This window comes from Trachypithecus francoisi, unplaced genomic scaffold, assembly GCF_009764315.1.
Source record: "Trachypithecus francoisi isolate TF-2019V2 unplaced genomic scaffold, Tfra_2.0 Lachesis_group15, whole genome shotgun sequence".
Lineage (NCBI taxonomy): Eukaryota > Metazoa > Chordata > Mammalia > Primates > Cercopithecidae > Trachypithecus > Trachypithecus francoisi.
This window is the reverse complement of record NW_022681460.1, coordinates 72,579,156-72,605,781: the sequence shown is the minus strand read 5'-3', so window position 1 is coordinate 72,605,781 and position 26,626 is coordinate 72,579,156. Positions and strand designations below refer to the sequence as shown.

Below are 26,626 nucleotides of genomic sequence, written 5' to 3'. Positions count from 1 at the left end.
AAACATGCCAAAATGTAAAGACCATCGAGGCTAGGAAGAAACTGCATCAACTAATGAGCAAAATAACCAGTTAATATCATAATGGCAGGATCAAGTTCACACATAATAATATTAACCTTAAATGTAAATGGACTAAATGCTCCAATTAAAAGACACAGACTGGCAAACTGGATAAAGAGTCAAGACCCATCAGTCTGCTGTATTCAGGAGACCCATCTCACATGCAGAGACATACATAGGCTCAAAATAAAGGGATGGAGAAAGATCTACCAAGCAAATGGAGAACAAAAAAAAGCAGGGGTTGCAATCCTAGTCTCTGATAAAACAGACTTTAAACCATCAAAGATCAAAAGAGACAAAGAAGGCCATTACATAATGGTAAAGGGATCAATTCAACAGGAAGAGCTAACTCTCCTAAATATATATGCACCCAATACAGGAGCACCCAGATTCATAAAGCAAGTCCTTAGAGACCTACAAAGAGACTTAGACTCCCATACAATAATAATGGGAGATTTCAACACTCCACTGTCAACATTAGACAGATCAACGAGACAGAAAGTTAACAAGGATATCCAGGAATTGAACTCATCTCTGCACCAAGCGGACCTAATAGACATCTATAGAACTCTCCACCCCAGATCAACAGAATATACATTCTTCTCAGCACCACATCGCACTTATTCCAAAATTGACCACATAATTGGAAGTAAAGCACTCCTCAGCAAATGTACAAGAACAGAAATTATAACAAACTGTCTCTCAGACCACAGTGCAATCAAACTAGAACTCAGGACTAAGAAACTCAATCAAAACCCCTCAACTACATGGAAACTGAATAACCTGCTCCTGAATGACTACTGCGTACATAACGAAATGAAAGCAGAAATAAAGATGTTCTTTGAAACCAATGAGAACAAAGATACAACATACCAGAATCTCTGGGACACATTTAAAGCAGTGTGTAGAGGGAAATTTATAGCACTAAATGCCCACAAGAGAAAGCAGGAAAGATCTAAAATTGACACTTTAACATCACAATTAAAAGAACTAGAGAGGCAAGAGCAAACACATTCAAAAGCTAGCAGAAGGCAAGAAATAACTAAGATCAGAGCAGAACTGAAGGAGATAGAGACACAAAAAACCCTCCAAAAAATCAATGAATCCAGGAGTTGGTTTTTTGAAAAGATCAACAAAATTGACAGACCGCTAGCAAGACTAATAAAGAAGAAAAGAGAGAGGAATCAAATAGACGCAATAAAAAATGATAAAGGGGATATCACCACCGACCCCACAGAAATACAAACAACCATCAGAGAATACTATAAATGCCTCTACGCAAATCAACTAGAAAATCTAGAAGAAATGGATAATTTCCTGGACACTTACACTCTCCCAAGACTGAACCAGGAAGAAGTTGAATCCCTGAATAGACCAATAACAGGCTCTGAAATTGAGGCAACAATTAATAGCCTACCCACGAAAAAAAGTCCAGGACCAGATGGATTCACAGCTGAATTCTACCAGAGGTACAAGGAGGAGCTGGTACCATTCCTTCTGAAACTATTCCAATCAATAGAAAAAGAGGGAATCCTCCCTAACTCATTTTATGAGGCCAACATCATCCTGATACCAAAGCCTGGCAGAGACACAACAAAAAAAGAGAATTTTAGACCAATATCCCTGATGAACATCGATGCAAAAATTCTCAATAAAATACTGGCAAACCGGATTCAGCAGCACATCAAAAAGCTTATCCACCATGATCAAGTGGGCTTCATCCCTGGGATGCAAGGCTGGTTCAACATTCGCAAATCAATAAACGTAATCCAGCATATAAACAGAACCAAAGACAAGAACCACATGATTATCTCAATAGATGCAGAAAAGGCTTTTGACAAAATTCAACAGCCCTTTATGCTAAAAACGCTCAATAAATTCGGTATTGATGGAACGTACCTCAAAATAATAAGAGCTATTTACGACAAACCCACAGCTAATATCATACTGAATGGGCAAAAACTGGAAAAATTCCCTTTGAAAACTGGCACAAGACAGGGATGCCCTCTCTCACCACTCCTATTCAACATAGTGTTGGAAGTTCTGGCTAGGGCAATCAGGCAAGAGAAAGAAATCAAGGGTATCCAGTTAGGAAAAGAAGAAGTCAAATTGTCCCTGTTTGCAGATGACATGATTGTATATTTAGAAAACCCCATCGTCTCAGCCCAAAATCTCCTTAAGCTGATAAGCAACTTCAGCAAAGTCTCAGGATACAAAATTAATGTGCAAAAATCACAAGCATTCTTATACACCAGTAACAGACAAGCAGAGAGCAAAATCAGGAATGCACTTCCATTCACAATTGCTTCAAAGAGAATAAAATACCTAGGAATCCAGCTTACAAGGGATGTCAAGGACCTCTTCAAGGAGAACTACAAACCACTGCTCAGTGAAATCAAAGAGGACACAAACAAATGGAAGAACATACCATGCTCATGGATAGGAAGAATCAATATCGTGAAAATGGCCATACTGCCCAAGGTTATTTATAGATTCAATGCCATCCCCATCAAGCTACCAATGACTTTCTTCACAGAATTGGAAAAAACTGCTTTAAAGTTCATATGGAACCAAAAAAGAGCCCGCATTGCCAAGACAATCCTAGGTCAAAAGGACAAAGCTGGAGGCATCACGCTACCTGACTTCAAACTATACTACAAGGCTACAGTAACCAAAACAGCATGGTACTGGTACCACAACAGAGAAATAGACCAGTGGAACAGAACAGAGTCCTCAGAAATAATACCACACATCTACAGCCATCTGATCTTGACAAACCTGAGAGAAACAAGAAATGGGGAAAGGATTCCCTATTTAATAAATGGTGCTGGGAAAATTGGCTAGCCATAAGTAGAAAGCTGAAACTGGATCCTTTCCTTACCCCTTATACGAAAATTAATTCAAGATGGATTAGAGACTTAAATGTTAGACCTAATACCTTAAAAACCCTAGAAGAAAATCTAGGTAGTACCATTCAGGACATAGGCATGGGCAAGGACTTCCTGTCTAAAACACCAAAAGCAACGGCAGCAAAAGCCAATATTGACAAATGGGATCTCATTAAACTAAAGAGCTTTTGCACAGCAAAAGAAACTACCATCAGAGTGAACAGGCAACCTACAGAATGGGAGAAAATTTTTGCAACCTACTCATCTGACAAAGGGCTAATATCCAGAATCTACAAAGAACTCAAACAAATATACAAGAAAAAAACACACAACCCCATCAAAAAGTGGGCAAAGGATATGAACAGACATTTCTCAAAAGAAGACATTCATACAGCCAACAGACATGAAAAAATGCTCATCATCACTGGCCATCAGAGAAATGCAAATCAAAACCACAATGAGATACCATCTCACACCAGTTAGAATGGCAATCATTAAGAAGTCAGGAAACAACAGGTGTTGGAGAGGATGTGGAGAAATAGAACACTTTTACACTGTTGGTGGGATTGTAAACTAGTTCAACCATTATGGAAAACAGTATGGCAATTCCTCAAGGATCTAGAACTAGATGTACCATATGACCCAGCCATCCCACTACTGGGTATATACCCAAAGGATTGTAAATTACTCTACTACAAAGACACATGCACACGTATGTTTATTGCGGCACTATTCACAATAGCAAAGACTTGGAATCAACCCAAATGTCCATCTGTGACAGACTGGATTAAGAAAATGTGGCACATATACACCATGGAATACTATGCAGCCATCAAAAAGGATGAGTTTGCGTCCTTTGTAGGGACATGGATGCAGCTGGAAACCATCATTCTTAGCAAACTATCACAAGAAGAGAAAACCAAACACCGCATGTTCTCACTCATAGGTGGGAACTGAACAATGAGATCACTTGGACTCGGGAAGGGGAACATCACACACTGGGGCCTATCATGGGGAGGGGGAGGAGGGAGGGATTGCACTGGGGAGTTATACATGATATAAACGTTATGCACATATACCCTAGAACTTAAAGTATAATAAAAAATAAAAAAAAATTAAAAAAAAATAAAAAAAAGAATTTCTAAAAATACCATTTCCTACTTAACACTGACAAAAATTGTTGCCTCTAGTTGTTAAAAGATATATGTGATGAAATTGTACTTACTGCCCAGAGATCCTAAAACTATCAATGGTCTTAGTGTATATTTTATTTTAGAATGAAAATGACACATGCTAATCACCATTATTAACCAGCGTTTCTGGTTTTTCTTGCTTTTCACCTTAAAGCATTTTGTAATATATTATTTATTATATATATATTTAGATCAAATTTAAAATAATATATTGTATTAAGTTAATTCATGTAAAAATTGTAACTTAACTATTATGTTTAAAAATGAGTTTTATTTTTAACTTTTGAGGTCTATGTCCCATTTTAAAAAAACTAGTCAAGATAAATATTTCCACCTCTGCTTTAAAAAATAAACAATGAGGCCAGGTGCAGTGGCTCATGCCTGTAATCCAAGCACTTTGAGAGGGTGAGTTGGGTGGATCTCTTGAGGTCAGGAGTTGAAGACCAGCCTGACCAACATGGTGAAACCCCATCTCTCCTAAATATACAAAAATTCGCTGTGCGTGGTGGCTCCTGCCTGTAGTCCCAGCTACTTGGGAGGCTGAAGCAGGAGAATCACTTGAACTCAGGAGGCAGAAGTTGCCGTGAGCTGAGATTGTACCACTGCACTTCAGCCTGGGTGACAAAGTGAGACTCCATCTCAAAAACAAAACAAAACCAAACAAACAAACAAACAAAAAATGAATTCCTGTCAGCCTAAAGGAGCACCATTTTTCTTTCTCTTATCTTAGTGCCATTTTCTTAGCCCCATTAAGCTACCCCCTTGCATTTTAAAGAGTAGTAACCAATCAGTCAATAATTAATCAATGTCTCTCCTTTCTATGAAGGAGGAATGCCCTTGCTGGGTTTGGTGGGGAATCTCTGAAATCTGGTAGTCTGGTTAAATGGCTCATGTTGGAAAAGAGAAGTGATGGGAGAAATGCCTTATTAATTGTGAACTTGATTGAGCTTTATTCACCTTTAACATAAAATTTTCAGGTCAGGGCACAATGACTCATACTTGTAATGTCAGCACTTTGGGAGGCCAAGGTGGGAGGGTCACTTGAGGCCAGGAGTTAAAGACCAGCCTGAGCAACATAGCAAGACCCTCTCTCTACAAAAACTAAAAGACTTAGCCAGGTGTAGTAGCACATCCCTGTATTCCTAGCTACTTGGGAGGCTGAAGCAGGAGGATCCCTTGAGTCCGGGAGTTCAAGACTGCAGTGAGCTATAATTGTGCCACTGCACTGCAGCCTGGGCAATAGAATGAGACCCTGTCTCTAAAACAAAAATAAACAAAATAAAATTGTCAGTTTTAGAATATATGTACTTAGAGCACTAGAAATACATGTACAGTAAAATAGAGATGGCCTGGTTTCCGGCACTGAGGTTGATAAATGAGTTGGCCCTTCAGTGGCAGACAGGTGAGGTCAGAGAAGGCCATCAAATTTGCCTGAAGATGTAGGCTTGCCTGCCGGTAACCATCTCCTTAGAGTAGAGCTTGGAAGCTCCATGGAGGAGAGAAGGGCAGTCTTTAGAGCTGGGCACTTCTAGGATGGATTGATTCTTGACTTGGCCACTTTGTAGTTGTTTGACCTTGGCCAAGTCGTTTAACCTAGGCTTACTTACTAGCAAAATAAAGCCAATTATATCTATCTTGAGAATTAGGTAGAATATCTCTAGAATTCCTGCTCATCAATAAATGGTAGCTCTTACCAATATTATACTCATGGTCAGGGATGAGAAGCCAACCTTTGTTCCCCATTGGTGATATTTTCATTGTTGATTCCTCAGTTTATGATCTAGTCTAAAACTATCCAGTGAAAGAGAGTGTAGAATTTTTTCAGATGAGCTGTGGTTTTGTCCAACTCAGTAATCACTTATTAAAAACCTTATAATATATTAAATATCATCCTAGATACTGGAGATTTGAAGTTGAATAACACATACAGTCTTTCCAGGAACACAGTGCCTAAACAGGTCCTAAGAAAGCCTGAGATTTTTGTTCTCCCTAAGCTATTCTTTGCCCTGTTCATTGCTGCCCTAGCAGCAGAAGGGCAACACTTACCTCCTTGTGGCATTGAACTTGATTGATGAGTAGTCCAGAAATCCTCTCCACATCCCATCATAATTTTACCCAAGAAATAAAGGATATCAAAATGGCAATTCTAGTTAATTCTGGCCCCACAGCTCATGCTATTTGGGAAGGCAGCAAGGTCTGCATTTTCTTTCTTTCTTTCTTTCTTTCTTTCTTTCTTTCTGTCTTGGGAAGGCAGCAAGGTCTGCATTTTCTTTCTTTCTTTCTTTCTTCTTCCTTCCTTCCTTCTTTCTTTCTTCTTTCTTTCCTTCTCTCTCTCTCCCTTTCTTTCTTTCTTTCTCCTTCCTTCCTTCCTTCCTTCCTTCCTTCCTTCCTTCCTTCTTTCTTTCTTTCTTTCTTGTTTCATTATACTTTAAGTTCTGGGTTACATGTGCAAAACGTGCAGGTTTGTTACGTAGGTATACACGTGCCATGGTGGTTTGCTGCACCCATCAACCCATCACCCGCATTAGGTATTTCTCCTAATGTTATCCCTCCCCTAGTCCCCAACTCCCCACAGGCCCCAGTGTGTGATGTTCCCCTCCCTGTGTCCATGTGTTCTTATTGTTCAACTCCCACTTATGAGTGAGAACATGCAGTGTTTGGTTTTCTGATCTTGTGATAGTTTGCTGAGAATGATGATTTCCAGCTTCATCCATGTCCCTGCAAAGGACATCAACTTATCCTTTTTAATGGCTGCATAGTATTCCATGGTGTATATGTGCCACATTTTCTTAATCCAGTCTATCATTGATAGACATATGGGTTGGTTCCATGTCTTTGCTATTGTGAATAGTGCTGCAATAAACATACGTATGCATGTGTCTTTATCGTAGAATGATTTATAATCCTTTAGGTCTATGTGCAGTAATGGGATTGCTGGGTCAAATGGTATTTCTAATATTAGATCCTTGAGGAATCGCCACGCTGTCTTCCACAATGGTTGAACTAATTTACACTCCCACCAATAGTGTAAAAGCATTCATATTTTCCACAACCTCTCCAGCATCTGTTGTTTCCTGACTTTTTAATGATTGCCATTCTAACCGGCATGAGATGGTATCTCATTGTGGTTTTGATTTGCATTTCTCTCATGACCAGTGATGATGAGCATTTTTTCGTATGTCTGTTGGCTGCATAAATGTCTTCATTTGAGAAGTTTCTGTTCATATCCTTAGCCCATTTTTTGATGGGGTTGTCTGCTTTTTTCTTGTAAATTTGTTTAAGTTCTTTGTAGATTCTGGATATTAGCCCTTTGTCAGATGTATAGATTGCAAAACTTTTCTCCCATTCCGTAGGTTGCCTGTTCACTCTGTTCACTCTTTTGCTGTGCAGGAACTGTTTTGTTTAATTAGATCCCATTTGTCAATTTTGGCTTTTGTTGCCATTGCTTTTGGTGTTTTAGTCATGAAGTCTTTGCCCATGCCTCTGTCCTGAATGGTATTGTCCAGGTTTTCTTCTAGGATTTTTGTGGTCCTAGATCTTACATTCAAGTATTTGATCCATCATGAGTTGATTTTTGTATAAGGTATAAGGAAGGGGTCCAGTTCCAGTTTTCTGCATATGGCCAGCCAGTTTTCCCAACACCATTTATTAAATAGGGAATCTTCCCTATTGCTTGTATGTGTCAGGTTTGTCAAAGATCAGATGGTGGTAGATGTGTGGTGTTATTTCTGAGGACTCTGTTCTGTTCCATTGATCTATATGTTTTGGTACCAGTACCATGCTGTTTTGGTTACTGTAGCCTTGTAAAGTTTGCAGTCAGGTAGCAAGGTGCCTCCAGCTTTGTTGTTCTTGCCCAGGATTGTCTTGGATATGCGAGCTCTTTTTTGGTTCCATATGAAGTTTAAAGTAGTTTTTTCCAATTCTGTGAAGAAAGTCAGTGGTTGCTTGATGGGGATGTCTTTGAACCTGTAAATTACTTTGGGCAGTAAGGCCATTTTCAGTATATTGATTCTTCCTATCCATGAGCATGGAATGTTTTTCCATTTGGTTGTGTCCTCTCTGATTTCCTTGAGCAGTGGTTTGTAGTTCTCCTTGGAGAGGTCTTTCACATCCCTTGTAAGTTATATTCCTACGTATTTTATTCTCTTTGTAGCAATTGTGAATGGGAGTTTACTCATGATTTGGCTCTCTGTTTATCTGTTATTGGTGTATAAGAATGCTTGTGATTTTTGCACATTGATTTTGTATCCTTAGACCGCTGAAGTTGCTTATCAGCTTAAGGAGATTTGGGGCTGAGACGATGGGGTTTTCCAAATATACAGTCATGTCATCTGCAAACAGAGATAATTTGACTCTGTTGCTTTAATAATTTGATATTTAATAATTTATCAAATTATCAAATTTATCAAATAAAAAGGTCAAATTTAATAATTTGACCTTTATTGCTTTCTCTTGACTGATTGCCCTGGCCAGAACTTCCAATACTATGTTTAATAGAAGTGGTGAGAGAGGGTATCCTTGTCTTGTGCCGGTTTTCACAGGGAATGCTTCCAGTTTTTGTCCATTCAGTATGATATTGGCTGTGGGTTTGTCATAAACAGCTCTTATTAGTTTGAGATACATTCCATCAATACCTAGTTTAGCATGAAGGGCTGTTGAATTTTATCAAAGACCTTTTCTGCATCTATTGAGATAATCATGTGGTTTTTGTCATTGGTTCTGTTTATGTGATGGATTACATTTATTAATTTGCGTATGTTGAACCAGCCTTGCATCCTAGGGATGAAGTCAACTTGATCATGGTAGATCAGCTTTTTGATGAGCTGCTGGATTCGGTTTGCCAGTATTTGATTGAGGATTTTTGCGTTGATGTTCATCAGGGATACTGGCCTAAAATTATCTTTTTTTGTTGTGTCTCTGCCAGGCTTTGCTATCAGGATGATGCTGGCCTCATAAAATGAGTTAGGGAGGACTGCCTCTTTTTCTACTGATTGGGATTGTTTCAGAAGGAATGGTACCAGCTCCTCTTTGTACCTCTGGTAGATTTCGGCTGTGAATCTGTCTGGTCCTGGACTTTTTTTGGTTGGTAGGCTATTAATTATTGCCTCAATTTCAGAACTTGTTATTGGTCTATTCATAGATTCACTTTCTTCCTGGTTTAGTCTTGGGAGGGTGTATGTGCTCAGGAATTCATCCATTTCTTCTAGATTTTCTAGTTTATTGATTTAGAGGTTTTTATAGTATCCTCTGATGGTAGTTTGTGTTTCTGTGGGATCAGTGGTGATGTCCCCTTTATCATTTTTTATTGCATCTATTTGATTCTTTTCTTCTTTATTAGTCTTGCTAGCAGTCTATCTATTTTGTTGATCTTTTCAAATAACCAGTTCCTGGATTCATTGATTTTTTTTGAAGGGTTTTTTACGTCTCTATCTCCTTCAGTTCTGCTCTGATCTTAGTTATTTCTTGTCTTCTGCAAGCTTTTGAATTTGTTTGCTCTTGCTTCTCTAGTTCTTTTAATTGTGATGTTTGGGTGTCGATTTTAGATCTCTTTTGCTTTCTCTTGTGGGCATTTAATGCTGTAAATTTCCCGCTACACAATGCTTTAGCTGTGTCCCAGAGATATGGTACATTGTGTCTTTGTTCTCATCGGTTTCAAAGAACATCTTTATTTCTGCCTTCATTTCGTTATTTATCGAGTAATCATTCAGGAGCAGGTTGTTCAGTTTCCATGTAGTTGTGCGGTTTTGAGGCAGATTCTTAATCCTGAGTTCTAATTTGATTGCACTGTGGTCTGAGAGACAGTTTGTTTTGATTTCTGTTCCTTTACATTTGCTGAGGAGTGTTTTACTTCCAATTATGTGGTCAATTTTAGAATAAGTGCATTGTGGTGCTAAAAAGAATGTATATTCTGTTGATTTGGGGTGGAGAATACTATAGATGTCTGTTACATTCACTTGTTCCAGAGCTGAGTTCGAGTCTTGGATATCATTGTTAATTTTTTGTCTTGTTGATCTTTCCAGTATTGACAGTGGGGTGTTAAAGTCTCCCATTATTATTGTGTGGGCATCTAAGTTTCTTTGTAGGTGTCTAAGAACTTGTTTTATGAATCTGGTGCTCCTGTATTGAGTGCATATATATTTAGAATAGTTAACTCTTTTTGTTGAATTGATCCCTTTACCATTATGTAATGGCCTTCTTTGTCTCTTTTGATATTTGTGTGTTTAAAGTCTGTTTTATCAGAGACCAGGATTGCAAGCCCTGCTTTTTTTTGCTTTCTGTTTGCTTGGTAGGCCTTCCTCCATCCCTTTATTTTGTGCCTATGTGTGTCTTCGCACGTGAGATGGGTCTCCTGAATACAGCACACTGATGGGTCTAGACTGTTTATCCAGTTTGCCGGTCTGTGCCTTTTAATGGGGGCATTTAGCCCATTTACATTTAAGTTTAATATTGTTATGTTTGAATTTGATCCTGTCATTATGATGTTAGCTGCTTATTTTGCCCAATAGTTGATGCACTTTCTTTATAGCATCAAAGGCCTTTACAGTTTGGCATGTCTTTGCAGTGGCTGGTACTGGTTGTTCCTTTCCATGTTTGGTGCTTCCTTCAGGAGCTCTTGTAAGGCAGGCCTAGTGATGACAAAATCTTTCAGCATTTGCTTGTCTGGAAAGGATTTTTTTTCTCCTTCAATTATGAAGCTTAGTTTGTCTGGATATGAAATTTTGGGTTGGAAATTCTTTTCTTTAAGAATGGTTGAATATTGGCCCCCCACTCTCTTCTGGCTGGTAGGGTATCTGCCAAGAGATCCACTGTGAGTCTGATGGGCTTCTCTTTGTGGGTAACCCGACCTTTCTCTCTGGCTGCCCTTGACATTGTTTCCGTCATTTTAACCTTGGTCAATCTGACAGTTATGTGTCTTGGGGTTGCTTTCCTTGAGGAGTATCTTTGTGGTGTTCTCTGTATTTCCTGAATTTGAATGTTGGCCTGTGTTGCTAGGTTGGGGAAGTTCTCCTGGATAATATCCTGAAGACTGTTTTCTAACTTGGTTCCATTATCCCCGTCACTTTCAGGTACATCAATCAAACATGGATTAGGTCTTTTCACATAGTCTTATATTTATTGGAGGCTGTGTTCGTTTCTTTTCACTCTTTATTCTCTAATCTTATCTTCTCACTCTATTTCATTAATTTGATCTTCAATCACTGATATCCTTTTTTCCACTTGATCGAATCAGCTATTGAAGCTTGTATATGCTTCATGAAGTTCTCGTACTGTGGTTTTCAGCTCCATCAGGTCATTTAAGCTCTTCTCTACACTGGTTATTCTAGTTAGCCATTCATCTAACCTTTTTTCAAGGTCTTTAGCTTCCTTGCGATGGGTTAAAACGTGCTCCTTTAGCTCAGAGAAGTTTGTTGTTACCAACCTTCTGAAGCCTACTCTGTCAACTCGTCAAACTCATTCTCTGTCTAGTTTTGTTCCCTTGCTGGCAAGGAGTTGTGACCCTTTGGAGGAGAAGAGGCACTCTGGTTTTTGGAATTTTCAGCCCTTTCTGCTCTGGTTTCTTCCCATCTTTGTGGTTTTATCTACCTTTGGTCTTTGACGTTGGTGACCTACAGATGGGGTTTTGGTGTGGATGTCCTTTTTGTTGATGTTGATACTATTCCTTTCTGTTTGCTCATTTTACTTCTAACAGACTGGCCCCTCAGCTTCAAGTCTGTTGGAGTTTGCTGGAGGTCCACTCCAGGTTCTGAATTTTCAACAAATCACCTGTTGCTTCTTCCCAGCGTAACGCCTGAGCTGACTGGGAGTGATGAAGCAGTCCTGTTACCACTCACCACTGGCCAATTTTAAACTTAGCTTCAGACATTTTTGTTTCCTTTTTCCTCTCTATAATTCTCATGATGCCAAAATTACTACATATTTGGTCTCAGTTTCTATCTCATAGAGTTTTGTTGTTGTTGTTTCTACTCTAGAAATACCTAGTTTGGGCTCAATGGTTTCCCATTGGTGGTACAACCCAGCACCACTGGGGCTCTAATTCCCTAAAACTTCAGCCCAGCTCTTTCTATCTCATGTCTTTCAACAAAAGCAGTCCCAGACTGGGTGTGGTGACGCATGGCTGTAATCCCAACACTTTGGGTAGGCTAAGGCAGGAGGATTGCTTGAGACCAGCCTGGGCAACACAGCAAATCCTCGTCTCTACAAATATTTTTTTTTTTTAAATTAGCCAGGTGTGGTGGCCACACAGCTGTGGTCCCAGCTACTCGGGAGACTGAGGTGGGAGGGTGTCTTGAGCCTTGGAATTTGAGGCTGCAGTGAGCTGTGATCACACCACCTGCACTCCAGCCTGGGTGACAGAACAAGACCCTGTCTCAAAAAAAAAAAAAAAAAAAAAATCAGTCCTCTTTACATATATGTGAAGAATTATTAGGCCTAAAACCTGGTCTCCATTGCAAAAAAGAGAGTTAAGTTTATTATACATGTATTTGTCTAGTGTCTGAATTACTTTTTTTCCTCTTTAAACTCTCTCAGGAAATCTTACTCTTTATTCCAAGAAGAAGTATCTGTTGTAATAAAAGTATGATCAATCTTCAGTGAATTTTAAATAAGCATTTTATCTCTTTAATTGCCTGTAGTCACATCTTTCTGGTATATTTTTTTCAAATAACTCATCCTTATAATTTCACATCACTTCCATTGCCACATCATTCACATAACTGATACATCTTTTCTAATTGTAAGCCCACACACACAACATGCAGATCTGAAGCAATTATCCTGATGACAGGGGCCCAGAAGCTCATTTTAGTGGAAAGACTGTAGGATGTGAAGTTAAAAGGCTTCTGTGTGAGCCCCATGTTTGTCACTTAACCCTTTTCCTGTTTAGAGAAAGAAAATGCACCTCACTGCCAGTGCTCATTTAATTTTACATAAACACGCTCTTTGAGGCTGAAGCAAATCTGACAGATTTCCCATGTGAAAATAAACTAGGGGCCGATTGCGGTGGCTCACGCCTGTAGTCCCAGCACTTTGGGAGGCCGAAGTGGGTGGATCGCTTGACCCTGGGAGTTTGAAACCAGCCTGGCCAACATTGTGAAATCCACCTCTACAGAAGATTAAAAAAAATTAACCAGGCATAATGGTGTGCACCTGTAGTCCCAGCCACTCAGGAGGCTGAGGTGGGAGGATTGTTTGAACCCAGGAGGCAGAGGTTGCAGTGAGCTGAGATCACGCCACTCTACTCCTACCTGAATGACAGAGTGAGACCCTGTCTTAAATAAATAAATAAATAAATTGCAAAAACGGTTCTTGGAGTTGTTTCTAAGTAGAACCAACATCAAAATCATCTATTTTGGAAAAATCAGATTCACCGAACAATTTTTTGGCCAACAACTGTTTGAGAATGATGTTAACATCACACATAGAAATGCTGCGTTTTCTAGGATTTGACATTTTCAGCAATAGAGAAGTACTGTATTTTGTAAATGGGAATACCACTACTAAAACCGTAATGCTATAAATAGAATGATGTCTTCTGTTTCCAAAGTCGTTATGAAAATAAAAGCAAGATATTTCATGGCAAACTTATCCTGAGGTGAACAACTGCAGCCGTTAGTGCTGGCAGGCAAGTATTCTCAGGGCAAACAGGAAAAGGGTTAACGTGCATCTCTCTCTAGCAAGTCACATGATGTCTCTAGGCCTCCATTATATCAGCTGTAAGGTAAAAGCCTTAGAATAGTTCTTAGGTTATCAACTGCTTTTTAACAAATCACCCCAGAACTTAGTGGCTTTTAAAACAGCTATTTTGTTCTCAATTCTGTGAGTTAGGAATTTGGGAAGGGCTCAGCCCAGCAGTTTGTTTCGGATCCCTGTGGCATCAGGTGAAATGCTGGGTTAGAGAATTCACTTCCAAGATAGCTTCTTCACTAATCGTTGGTGCCTTTTGCTCCTTGTCCTCTCTCTCTCTGTCTACCCAGTATCTTATCCTCCAGGGCCTTTTCCTGTATCTTGGGTTTCTCACAGCATGGTTTTCTGAGAGTAGTCACTTTTTTTTACGTGGCAGCTGACTTTCAAGTAGCAAGAAGCAAAAGGTGCCAGGCCAGTTAAGGGCTTCATCAGACTGGCATGTATCACCTCTACCTCTACGGTGTGCATTTGTTGAAAGCGGTTACAGGACTCACCCAGTGTCGAGGCTGGAGAGATAGACTTCACCTCTTGATAGGGAAATTGCAAAGTCACATTGCAGATGAGCATGTAGGATGTGCCTGTAAATAGTAAACTGTCTCTCTTTATGTGTATGTATATGGTCACCAGTGAATTATAAATTTTGTTAATATGACGGGTGTATAGCACACAATTTACAATAGTAATGTTTTGTAAATTCCATATCTCAGTTGATTCTCACAGAATGCTTTCATTGATTTTTGCCATACTAGATCAGCAGTAGCTAACCTACTATTGCAAATAAGGACTTTATCTTATTCATGGTTAAGTCAACTTCGGTGGCATTATCTTCTTTAATTCCAGTAGACTCTTCATAAATAAAAATGAAAGAATTGTTAATCCCAATCACAAACTAGAATAATCTGTTTTTCAAGAGGCTCATAATAATGATATTTCATTGACTCTGCAGTGTACAAAGCACTTTCAAATATGCTCTTGATTAATGCTCATCATTTTGTGAAGAATTTCCTCCTGGTTTTCCAGATAAGAAAACTGAGGTTTGGAGTGAAGTGTCTTACTAAGGGTCACACTGCTAATGAGGACATAGCCAAGACTAGAATACCTGTCTTCTAACTCCAAGTGTACCGCTTTTCACTTCCTCTGCTAAACCCTTACATTTGGAGAAGAAATTTAAAATGAACATCAAGACAGGATTCTCTGGCACTATTCAAATTAAAATACCTCCTTTCGGCTGGGCACAGTGTCTCATGCCTGTAATCCCAGCACTTTGGAGGGCCGAGGTGGGTGGATCACGAGGTCAGGAGTTTGAGACCAACCTGCCCAACATGGTGAAACCCCGTCTCTACTAAAAATACAAAAATTAGCTGGGCATGCTGGCACATGCATGTAATCCTAGCTACTCGGGAGGCTGAGGCAGGAGAATCACTTGAACCCGGGAGGCGGAGGTTGCAGTGAGCCAAGATCGCGCCACTGCACTCCAGCCTGGGCAACAAGAGCGAAACTCCATCTCAAAAAACAAAACAAAACAAAAAAACCTTTCAAGGAAGAATGTTTGATAGATGTTAATTGGTGAGTGGTATAGAGCGTCCTCACTCTTTCTCCTTCTGATTCTACGCATCAGTTTTTGCAGTAAGCAAAAGCGTCCTCACTGTCGTTCAGACTGGTGAGACAAACTGGACAGCCATGTCACAGAAGACTCAGGCTCACACATATTTCTCTGCTTGCTTCTTCATTTCCAAAAGTCAATAGCAAGCATTATTGTCACAGTTCCTAGTCACAGGTTCCCCATAGAAACTACAGGGGCTGAGGAATACATTTGGGGAGAAGAGACAATCTGTGACATGGACTTAAAGATGGCATTGAAAGGAGTGTTGAGGGAAAGGCTTGTGTATTGCAGAATGATGGTTAGTTATGAGAAAGAGCCAGAGAGAGGCCTCAGGGCTTTTTTCTGTCTGTTCCCTTTTCTAAAATTTATTATTTTCCAACCACAAAGAAGACTTTTTATCTCCCAGTGAAGTCGTTCCCTATAACTTATCATTCTTTGTTTTGGCTGAAGAGTCCATTTTGCCTAGAGGTTACAGGGGTGTTTTTATTAGCGCCTTTTAAAAAACATGAGTAAAACATTCTTTGTAGAAAAGTTAGGAAATGAAAATAAGCAGAAATTTGAAACCACAAATCATCTGTAATCCTGCCACTATTTGTTAACAGATAACTAATGTTAACATTTCAGTCTGAATGGCGTAAGCATCCCCTCAAATACCAAAAATTACGTGACATGGATTATGTGTTCTTTAAATAGCAATGCATTCTATTTGATATTTTCTTTGGGTAGCTTTAAGGACGATGCTCAAATTATAAGTTCTATTTCTATAAACTTTCAATATTAAAGAACATATAAGCGACTGCCTTCTCAGTAGCTCTCTGGCAGCTAGTCAAAGCCATGTTGTGGGCAATATTCAATGCAGAACTTTCCATAGGAAAATGGTATTGCTTCTCAGAAAATGTCATGACCTGCACTTTCCTTGTGGTTATCGTAGGTGGGGGATGTTCCGTGTGCTTCATAGACCAGGCTCAGAGGATGAGTTTAGCAAAGGCCCACTCCCACTCCCCCTTGCCAAGGGCACTTGAAGGAAGTCTATCCTGGTTTTAGTTTGGCTATAGTATGACATTACATTTATTACACCTTAAAAGAATGTCTAAGCTGGGTATGGTGGCTTATACCAGTAATCTCAGCACTTTGAGAAACTGAGGCAAGAGGATCACTTGAGCCTAGAAGTTCAAGATCAGCCTGGGCAATATCTTGAGACTCCGTCTCTACAAAAAAAATTTAAAAATTACCTGACCATGGTGGCACAGACCTGTAATGCCAGCTATTTGGAATGCTGAGGTGGGAGGATCACTTAAGCCCAGGAGTTTGAGGCTACAATGAGCCATGATCTCACTACTCCACTCCAGCTTGGGTGACAGAGTGAGAGCCTATCTCCTAAAAAAAAAAAAAAGATCTGCTTCATTGATGCTGTATATATGGGGGTAATATATGACCCAAATAACAATTCTGTTTATCTATTTTTTTTTTCCTGTTTAGGCAGCAATAAGGAAAGAACTAAATGAATTTAAAAGCACAGAAATGGAAGTTCATGAAGAGAGTCGACAGTTTACAAGGTAGGTGACAAAATAGTTTAGAAATTGAGAATGCTTAAGATGTGATCCCACCTTAAGTTGGTTAAAAAAAAGAAATTGCCTACAATGGTAAATTTTATGATAGGTATATTTTATCACAATTAAAAAATGTTTTTAAACAGTTTAGCTTAAAACCATCTTATGAACATTTCTGCTTCCCTCACATTTGTCCTTGCTTGCTTTTAAGAACCTAACAGTCAGTGTGACAGTTTTAAAGATATTACTAGATAAGACTGTAAATTTCTAGAATTTCGTAATAAACTCAGCTATCTCCTTCAAGAACACTAAAACTAATCATGCTGAATAAGAATTTCTAAAATTAAATCTTTTCTTTCAAGGAAGTCTGAATCATTCCATAGGACTACATTTTGGTTCCTTTCTTCGTTTTTTTCTGGGCCTGAAGGCATCATTTATTCTGCTCTTGAACAGACTTAGTTGAAGTTGTATGCCCAGAATAGATGCTGGCAAGAGTCAGTGTGGGCACATATATAACACTTTGGTTTCACAATAGGCATAACATAGGATTGAAGCTGACTTTTCAGAAGATACAACTTTAGAATGGGAATCCTGATTTTATTGGTGCTACAGGATATTGCTATCATCTTACCATTTTTCCCCCAGTCCCCTTCGGTTTCTTTCACAGGTTACCAAACCCAGAAAGGACCTGAGTGATCATATAGTCTGACCCCCTCACTTCACAGGTGTTCTGTTTATTTCTGTCTTAAGGACGAATGTACTTTGCTTTGTATAACAGGTGTTTCTAAAAATTTGCAAGCAAATCAAATCTTTAAAAATCAAATCAATAAAAAATACCAGGATAGATGACCAATGACATGAAGAAGATCATGATAGGTCTTTGTGGAAAACAAATATTGGTCCCCTAAGCTACAGCCATACATCCTGGTGCCACTGTTCCTGCAGTCCCAGTTATGATGGCCCTGTGTACTGGGAGCATGTCAAAATATAAAGGAAGGTGCTGTATAACCTCCAACTTTAACAGCAAACTTCCCTGAAATTGATGGGGGAGCAGTGAGGTTTGTTATCATAGACTTACTCCACAGGTTTTCTTCCTATGTTACTGTCTTGTGTGCCAGGGCAACTCCCCTTTCTTTCAGGGTTACAGTCGGCCTTCCATATCTATGGGTTCCCCATCTGCAGAATCAACTGGCCACAATCCAAATTTTTTTTTTTTTTTTTTTTTTTAGACAGCGTCTCGCTCTGTCACCCAGGCTGGAGGCACAATCTCAGTTTACTGCAACATCCACCTCCCAGGTTCAAGCGATGCTCCTGCCTCAGCTTCCCAAGTAGCTGGGATTACAGGCCTGTGCCACCATACCTGGCTAATTTTTGTATTAATAACGGAGACAGGGTTTCACCATGTTGGTCCAGCTGGTCTCAAACTCCTAACCTCAAGTGATCCGCCCGCCTCAGTCTCCCAAAATGCTGGGATTACAGGCATGAGCCACCACACCCAGCCCAAAATATTTTTTAAAACAAATACAAAATAACACCACAACAATAAAAATAACACAGATCATAAAATGATACTGTATAATAGCTATTTATACAGCACTTACATTATATTAGGTAGTATAAGTAATCTAAAGATGATTTAAAGTATATAAGAGGATGGGCGTAGGTTGTATGTAAATTCTACACCATTTTATATCAGGGACTTGAGGAATTCATCGATTTTCGTATCTGAAGGGGTCCTGGAATGAATCCCCTGCAGACACCAAGAGCTGAATGTACTTCTTCTTTATTTGTTTATGTCCTCCTCTGTCATTTGTTTGTATATACATGTAGAGTATTCCAACATCCTGAATGGATTTTTATCTATTTGAGGGCTTTATTCTATCATAATGTACTCTGAGACCAACAACGTGTCCCTATGAAGCCAGACTTTTTTTTTCCCCCTCTTTTCTCCCTTCCACTTCTGAGGTGGGGAAAAATGTATGCTAAAATGTGACACCTGTAGCTGCTCTTCTGAAGTAAAGTTGATTATTGAAAGGTGGCTCAATATTTGGGGTGACCTCATGCTGACTGGGGCCTCCGGGCAACTGGGAAGATGGAGTGCTTGGTGCAGTTGAGTCCTGACACCTGAGCTGCAGTGTCTGCACTCAACCCACACATTATTATTCGGGATAGTTTTGCTTCTGCGTAGTTTTCCTAGAAGTTGGAGTATCTGATAGCCTTATCTTCATTTAATAGCATGATATAAAGAATAAATTACAGTCAAAAAGAATCAAATTTTAAAAGTACATCTTTATGGAAGTTCTCATTTTACGAAAAACAAATATTTATACTAAAAGAGGTTCTTTCTATTCTGTTGTACTCTATATGAAGAAGTACAATAAAATTGGGGTGCAGGGAGAAGTAAGGGTCATTTTGTTTTTGTGGGGGTATTTTTTTTTTTTTAGTAGAGATGAGGTCTTGCTATGTTGCCCAGGGTGGTCTTGAACTCCTGAGCTCAAGCGATCCTCCCACCTCAGTCTCCCAAAATGTTGTGATTACAGGCATGAGCCACTGCACCTGGCCTCTTTTTTATATTTGTATTTGTATGTACAAAAATAATATATTCTAATTAAGCATTCAAGCAATACAAAATTCTATTAAGTATAAATGAAAACCCTTTACTCCTTTCCCAACCTCATTTCTATTCTCACAGGTATCCACTAGTAAAAGCTTGATGTAGATCCTTTTAGATGTTTTTCTATGCATTTATAAACATGTGTGTGTATATATATATAAAATATGTGTATGTACATGTATGCATTTATATGCACTCTCTCTCACACATAAACACAGCATCTAAGAAATCTTTCTATAATATATATCTCATTGAGCTGGATGCAGTGGCTCAGGCCTGTAATCCTAGCACTTGGGGAGGCCGAGGTGGGCAGATCATTTGAGCTCAGGAGTTCAAGACCAGCCAGGACAACATAACAAACACTGTCTCTACTAAAAATGCAAAAATTAGCTGAGTGTAGTGGCTCACACCTGTAATCCCAGGTGCTTGGGAAGCTGAGGTGGGAGGATCCCTTGAGTCCAGGAGGCAGAGGTTGCAGTGAGCCCAGATCACACCACTGCACTCTTGCACTCCAGCCTAGGCAACAGAGAGAGATCCTGTCTCAAAAAAAAAAAAAAATATATATATATATATATATATGTGTGTGTGTGTGTGTTGTATGTGTGTGTGTGTGTGTATATATATATTTCATTTGAATGACTGACATTTCATAGATAATATGCCAAAAAGTTATTGAACAATTACACTATTGATGGATATTTATGGAGTTTTCAATTTTTCATTATTAAAACAATGTTGCCTTGACTTTCTTTAGGCGTATATCTTTGTGCACACATGCCAGTATTTCTGTGTTAGTCCCATAAGTGGATTTGCTAGGTTTCTGGGCATATACATTTTGCATTTTGGAATAAACTATTCCACTATCCTCCAAAAAGAGCACTTAGTTTACAGATCTACAGTTTAAGAGCATGCCTAGTCTACTGACTTGCCCTCATCAGCATTTGGGAGGAGAGGGATGTGGTTGAGAGGTTCATATTCTAAAAGGATGAACAATAATACCACATTCCATTGATTTATATTAGATTGGGCATCTTAACATATCTTTATTGATCACTTATTTTTTATTATTTGACTTGACTATCCAAAACTTCTGACCAGCTGAGGCAGGAGGATTGCTTCAACCCAGGAGTTCTCTACCAGCCTGATCAACATAGTGAGACCCCATCTCTAGAAAAACTTTTAAAAATTAGCTGAGCATGGCAGTGCTTGCGTGTAGTCTCAGCTACTTGGGTGGCTGAGGTGAGAGAATCACCTGAGCCCAGCAAATTGAGGCTGCATTGAGGCATGGCTACACCACTGCACTCTAGCCTGGGTGACAAAGTGAGACCCTGTCTCAAAAAAAAAAAAAAAAAATTATGGGATCAATTTTTTGGGTAGTTGTTTGTCTTTTATATGGACTGGTAGCATCTCCTTAGATATCATGGATATCAGCCCTTTATTGCATATGTTGCAATGTTTTTCTCCAATTTGTTGTTAACTTTTAAACTTTTTAATGGTACTTTGTTTAAATTTTTGTATATTCAAATCTATCTGTATTGTTATGTTTTACTTCATTGTTTTGTGTCTTATGGACGGAGGAGGCCAAGAGTATAAAACTATTATTTTTACCTGTTATATATGCTTTGGAGGGGTGCATTTTTTTGTGTGTATGATTCAGAAAAGTAAACTAACTTTACTTTTTTCTAAATCGGTAGTTAATTCTCTCACTGCCGCTTATTTCCCTGTGGATGTCAAATTCTCTTTTAATATACACATCAGTCAATTTCTGGATTGCTTATTATGTTCTAATGAGCTGTTTGTCTATCCCTGTCTATATCCTACTGTTTAATTAGGACAGATTTGTAATATACTTTTATTTTTGATCGGGCATTTTTTTCACCCTCAAAATTGTATTGGCTATTTTTTTTTATTTACTCATCTTAAGAAATTTAGTATATGCTTCTTGTATTTCATAAAAGTCTGTTGATATCTTCATTGCTTATGTAAACATAAACAGATGCAAATATATAAGCTTTTGGGGCAAGTAACAACTGATATCAAGGGCAAACTTTAAAAGTTCTGCAAAACATAAATTGATTAACACTCTTTAATACCTTTCCAGACAAGAAAAAATTAAATTTTCCTATCACTAAAATGAATATGCCTTGCTTAAGTATTCTTAAACCTTGGCAGTAAAGCAAATGTTACTGCTATTTTTCCATTAACTTATGAGATCATTAGAGATATATTCCAGTAGGGATATATTTTGGCTCCAAGACATAAAAATAATGCTTATGATTTTCAAGCTGTTTTCAGTAATTCTTTTAAGAGGAAGAAGTTCTGGTAATCACTACTCTTTCTGATAAAAATAATACAAAAACACAATCCAGTTTTACATTTAGCAAATTGCTCATAAAAAAGATGGTGGTACTCAGCACCAGCCTCTCTTGGGGAAACTAAACACCATATGAATCATTACCTTGCCCTTTAAATGCAACCTAGACACACAGTAGCTCTCCTTTCCTCTTATTAGCATGAGACAGTGTCTCCTTATACCAAGTAAGGCTTCCCTTCAAAACCTCAATCTGTGAACTCCTTGCAGATTTGGGGTGGTTAATAAATGGGCTGACTCCTCTTCTCGGGCACCTCTTTATCTAGAGGCCATTTCTGACACAGTGATGTACCGGTGTACAATGGAAGGACCCACTTCTGTATATAGCTTCTTTTATTTCTGTATCTCCGGAGAGAGACACAAACTGGTGGCCAAGGGCAGGCATGGGAGGGAGACTTCTCACGACTCACCCTTTTGAACGTTTTGAATTTTTGAAACATTATGAATGTATTACCTAGTCAAAAACAAACATTTAAAAGAAAAAATAAAGGATCCATTCTCTAAGTCCTTGTTTCTGTAAATGAGGATTCCATCGTGTTGGCACTAATATTAATGGTGACACTTCCACGTCTTGTGCACTGAGGAGGTACCTCTGATACTTCCACCATGGAATACATTCCATGACATGTTTGGTCTTTAGTGATGAAGAACTGTGGTGCTCTACACTGTCATCTAATTCCCCCAGTTTCTGCCAGTATTTTCCAGATGGTGCTCTGGAATTGGAATGGATTCTGGGGCTGTACAACAAGGGTGAAGACAAATGGTCCCCAGAAGAAATTGCCCTGTGGCCCAATAGGTACCAAGCCCTAACCTCAGTTGCTTAGGCCTTGCTGCTTGTCTGGCCACATTCTGCATTTTCTACCCCTCAGCAATGCCCATTCAGCCCACTGTTCACAACCCAAAAGTTCATTTGAGGGTGATAGATCATTAGATAGGATCATTGCGTTCTCTAAGGAGACCAACATGGCAAAAAAAAAGCCACTTCCTTTTCCGTAGTAAATGGAATTTCTACAATATAAAATAACTCTCTAAATTCTAAAGACAAATTGCATGAAAGGTGAAATTTTACTTAAGTTCTAAATTGTAAAGTAGTTATAGCTGAGCGATAAGATTTTGAGTAATTTTAATTTTCCTCTGGATATTCTCTGTTTTCCCAATAGAGAAAGTGTTAACATGTATCAGATTTGTTATCAAGAGAGAATATCACTTTTTGAAAATAAACTTCTCATTTTGTAAATGATGACATTTTTGGAGTATACAAAGTAGTTTCATATTTGTATCAGCTTGTAAATTATTTACTTCTTGTATTATGGAGTCTTACTGAAGACTCATAGAATCATTGAATTGAGGCTCTTAGAGTTAAAATGAGCTTCAAGAGATCATTGGCATAATGTCAAGTGGGAAAGTCAGGATATTGACTAACTGTAGCAGCAGTATATTTTATTTAAAATTCAGATGTCTGGAAATAAAGATTAGGAAATAACTTCAAAAATTCTTAGTGCTTCGTTAGAGTGGGGTTATAGTAATATCTTTTTCTTTTCTCTACTTTTCAAATTTTCTTAATGGTAAGAAGTTTTTCTTTATGTTGAGAGCTTTCTTAATGTTGAGAAGTTTTCTTATATTGAGACTGAGATATTCACATACAGTGACCCTTGAACAATGTGGGTGTTAGGGGCTCTGATCCCCGCTCACAGTCAAAAATCCACATATAACTTTTGGCTCTCCCAAAACTTAACTACTAAAACCTACTGGTGACTGGAATCCTTACTGATAACATAGTCAATCAACACTTATTTTGTGTGTTACATGTGTTATGTACCATGTTCTTACAGTAAAGTAGGCTACAGGAAAGAAAATGTTACTTTAAAAATCATAAGGAGGCCAGGCACAGTGGCTCACGCCTGTAATCCCAGTACTTTGGGAGGCCATGGCCAGAGGATCACATGAGGTCAGGAGTTCGAGACCAGCTTGGCCAACATGGCGCATCCCCGTCTCTACTAAAAATACAAAAATTAGCTGGGTGTGGTGGTACACATCTGTAATCCCAGCTACTTGGGAGCCTGAGGCATGAGAATTGCTTGAACCTGGAAGGTGGAGGTTGAAGTGAGCTGAGATCACCTGGGCGACAGAGTGAGAATCTGTCTCAAAAAATAATAATAATAAATCATAAGGTAGAGAAAACATTACTATTCATTAAGTGGAATTGGATCATCATAAAAGTCTTCGTCCTTATCGTCTTCATGTTGAATAGGCTGAGGAGAAGGAGGGGGTTGGTCTTGTTGTTTCATGGGTGGCAGAGGTGGAAGAATATCCATGTATAAGTGGACTCATGCAGTTCAAATCCATGTTATTCAAGGGTCAACTGTATCTATGTATGGACACATACACATACACATATAATTTTTTTTTTTTTTTGAGACGGAGTCTCGCTCTGTCGCCCAGGCTGAAGTGCAGCGGCACTATCTTGGCTCACTGCAAGCTCTGCCTCCCAGGTTCATGCCATTCTCCTGCCTCAGCCTCCCAAGTAGCTGGGACTACAGGCGCCCGCCACCACGCCAGGCTAATTTTTTGTATTTTTAGTAGAGATGGGGTTTCACCGTGTTAGCCAGGATGGTCTCAATCTCCTGACCTTGTGATCCACCTGCCTCGGCCTCCCAAAGTGCTGGGATTACAGGCGTGAGCCACTGCACCCAGCCCATATATGTATTTTTTAAAGCAATGATCTCATTCTATACTTTCTTGAGGTATTACTATCCTGTGTGGATTTACAGTTAAAGTAAACCACCCTTTCAGCTTCTAGATATGCTTATCAAAATATGACATCACAGGGACTATACATGAAACTGCAATAAAAACTAATAAGGGGTCCTGCACTGAGGAATGGAAAGGCTGCTTTTGTAGTGGCACTCCCTTTCATGGATACTCCATTTACTTGCTACCTGGACAGAAATTAAAAGGGTTGCAAAATGCTGCTTTACTACCAGAGTTGAAAGCAAGGCTCAGTATTGGGAATGATAAGAGCCCAGCCAGTGTGTGATGTAGCCTCTCAAGTAGAACAAGGAGCTGTGATTTAAGAGAGCCTCTTCCTTTGTTTAACATAAGTGTATGTATGGGAGGATCCCCTGAGCCCCAGAGTTCCAGGCAGCAGTGAGCTATGATCTGGCCACTGCACTCCAGCTGGATGACAAAACCAGACCCTGTCTCTTTAAAAAAATAAATAAAGAAAATTTAAAAATAATAAGTATATGTGGCATGACAATGAAACTCTTTTAAAGAAAAGCGGAATGAATTATTTAGGAGTTTTATATCTATCAAGTAGGGAAGTACAGGAAAGTAATATTTTACCTTTGTGAGTAATTATATATTTTATGTTATGTCAATACATTTATAGGAAGGGCTGGGCACAGTGGCTTATGCCTGTAATCTCAGCACTTTGGGAGGCCGAGGTAGATTGATCACCTGAGGTCAGGGGTTCAAGACCAGCCTGGCCAACATGGTGAACCCTGGCTCTACTAAAAATACTAAAAAAATTAGCTGGGCATGGTGGTGTATGCCTGTAATCCCAGCTACTCTGGAGACTGAAGCAGGAGAATCACTTGAAACCGGGAGGCAGAGGCTGCAGTGAACCAAGATTGCACCAATGTACGCCAGCCTAGGCAAAAGAGCAAGACTCTGTCTCAAAAAAAGTAAAAAATAAAAAATAAAAAGTTTATAGGAAGGTGAATAATTTTTTAAAATTAAATTATAAAGGAACCACCTTTATCAAAATCATTATCTGAATTCCATAACTTAAAATAGCTTTTCCCCCATTCCCTCCCTCTCAACAGTATGAAAATGAGAAAAAAAAATGTATTGCAGTTTTAAAAGAAAGAAGAAAATATGTATGACTTCAGATTGGAGTCTCAGGAAAGTTCCAAAAAGAGGGTGGACAAAAAGCTTCAGTATCCTTAGGGCACAGTAAATCTATTTATTGCTCCACCAACTTGAAGCCTAAAGCCAAAACTGTCATGCTGTCACATAGACAAACTTCTCAAGAGGTAAAGCTGAATTTCTCCTACTTTAAAATGAATGCAAATTACTGAGAAATAACAAACTGAAGAGTATTTTGTAATTTCAGTACCTCTAACCACAGCGTTTTAGAACTGAATTTGAAGATAAGGTGCCTAATTTAAACAGGATGTAAGTATCATTTTCAGATTGGATAGAGCAGGAAAATATATGGCTTTTTTTTCCCTTCTGGTTGTTACTTTTTACCGAATCTGGGCAGTCTATCTAAAGAGGGGTCATAGATGTGACCTCTGGCTTTGTCAGCACATTATTACATGCACGGTATTAATTGGTCACCTTCTTTTCCTAGTCAGCCCTTGAAGCTGTGTTGGTGGCCTGTGGCCTTCCAATACAATCCAGACTGTGGAACTCACTGTGTCCTGGGATCCATGGGCAAATGGTGTGTGCAGGGAAAAAAAATCTTACACTCTCCTCAGTCATTTTTGAAAATTAAATGCAGAATACTTTCCAGGATAATACTGGACTTTCAAAGATTATCTCTTCTGGCGGGGTGCAGTGGCTCATGCCTGTAATCCCAGCACTTTGGGAGGCCAAGGCAGGAGGATCACTTGAGGCCAGGAGTTCAAGACCAGCCTGGCCAACATGGCACAATGCT

General features: G+C 39.0%; 1 protein-coding gene across 8 annotated transcripts in view; it reads left to right on the top strand.

The window, feature by feature from the left end:
- The window catches only part of PHACTR2 (phosphatase and actin regulator 2), a 308,168-nt gene that overhangs the window by 267,702 nt on the left and 13,840 nt on the right, over positions 1-26,626 (top strand). For 6 of the 8 annotated variants that reach the window (XM_033235201.1, XM_033235199.1, XM_033235205.1 and 3 more), the window contains one exon: positions 16,908-16,984. In XM_033235201.1, coding sequence (XP_033091092.1) covers positions 16,908-16,984 — 77 coding nt within the window. Of the gene's footprint in view, positions 1-16,907; positions 16,989-26,626 lie in introns of those variants that run through there. The other 2 variants (XM_033235200.1, XM_033235204.1) reach the window with 1 other exon arrangement.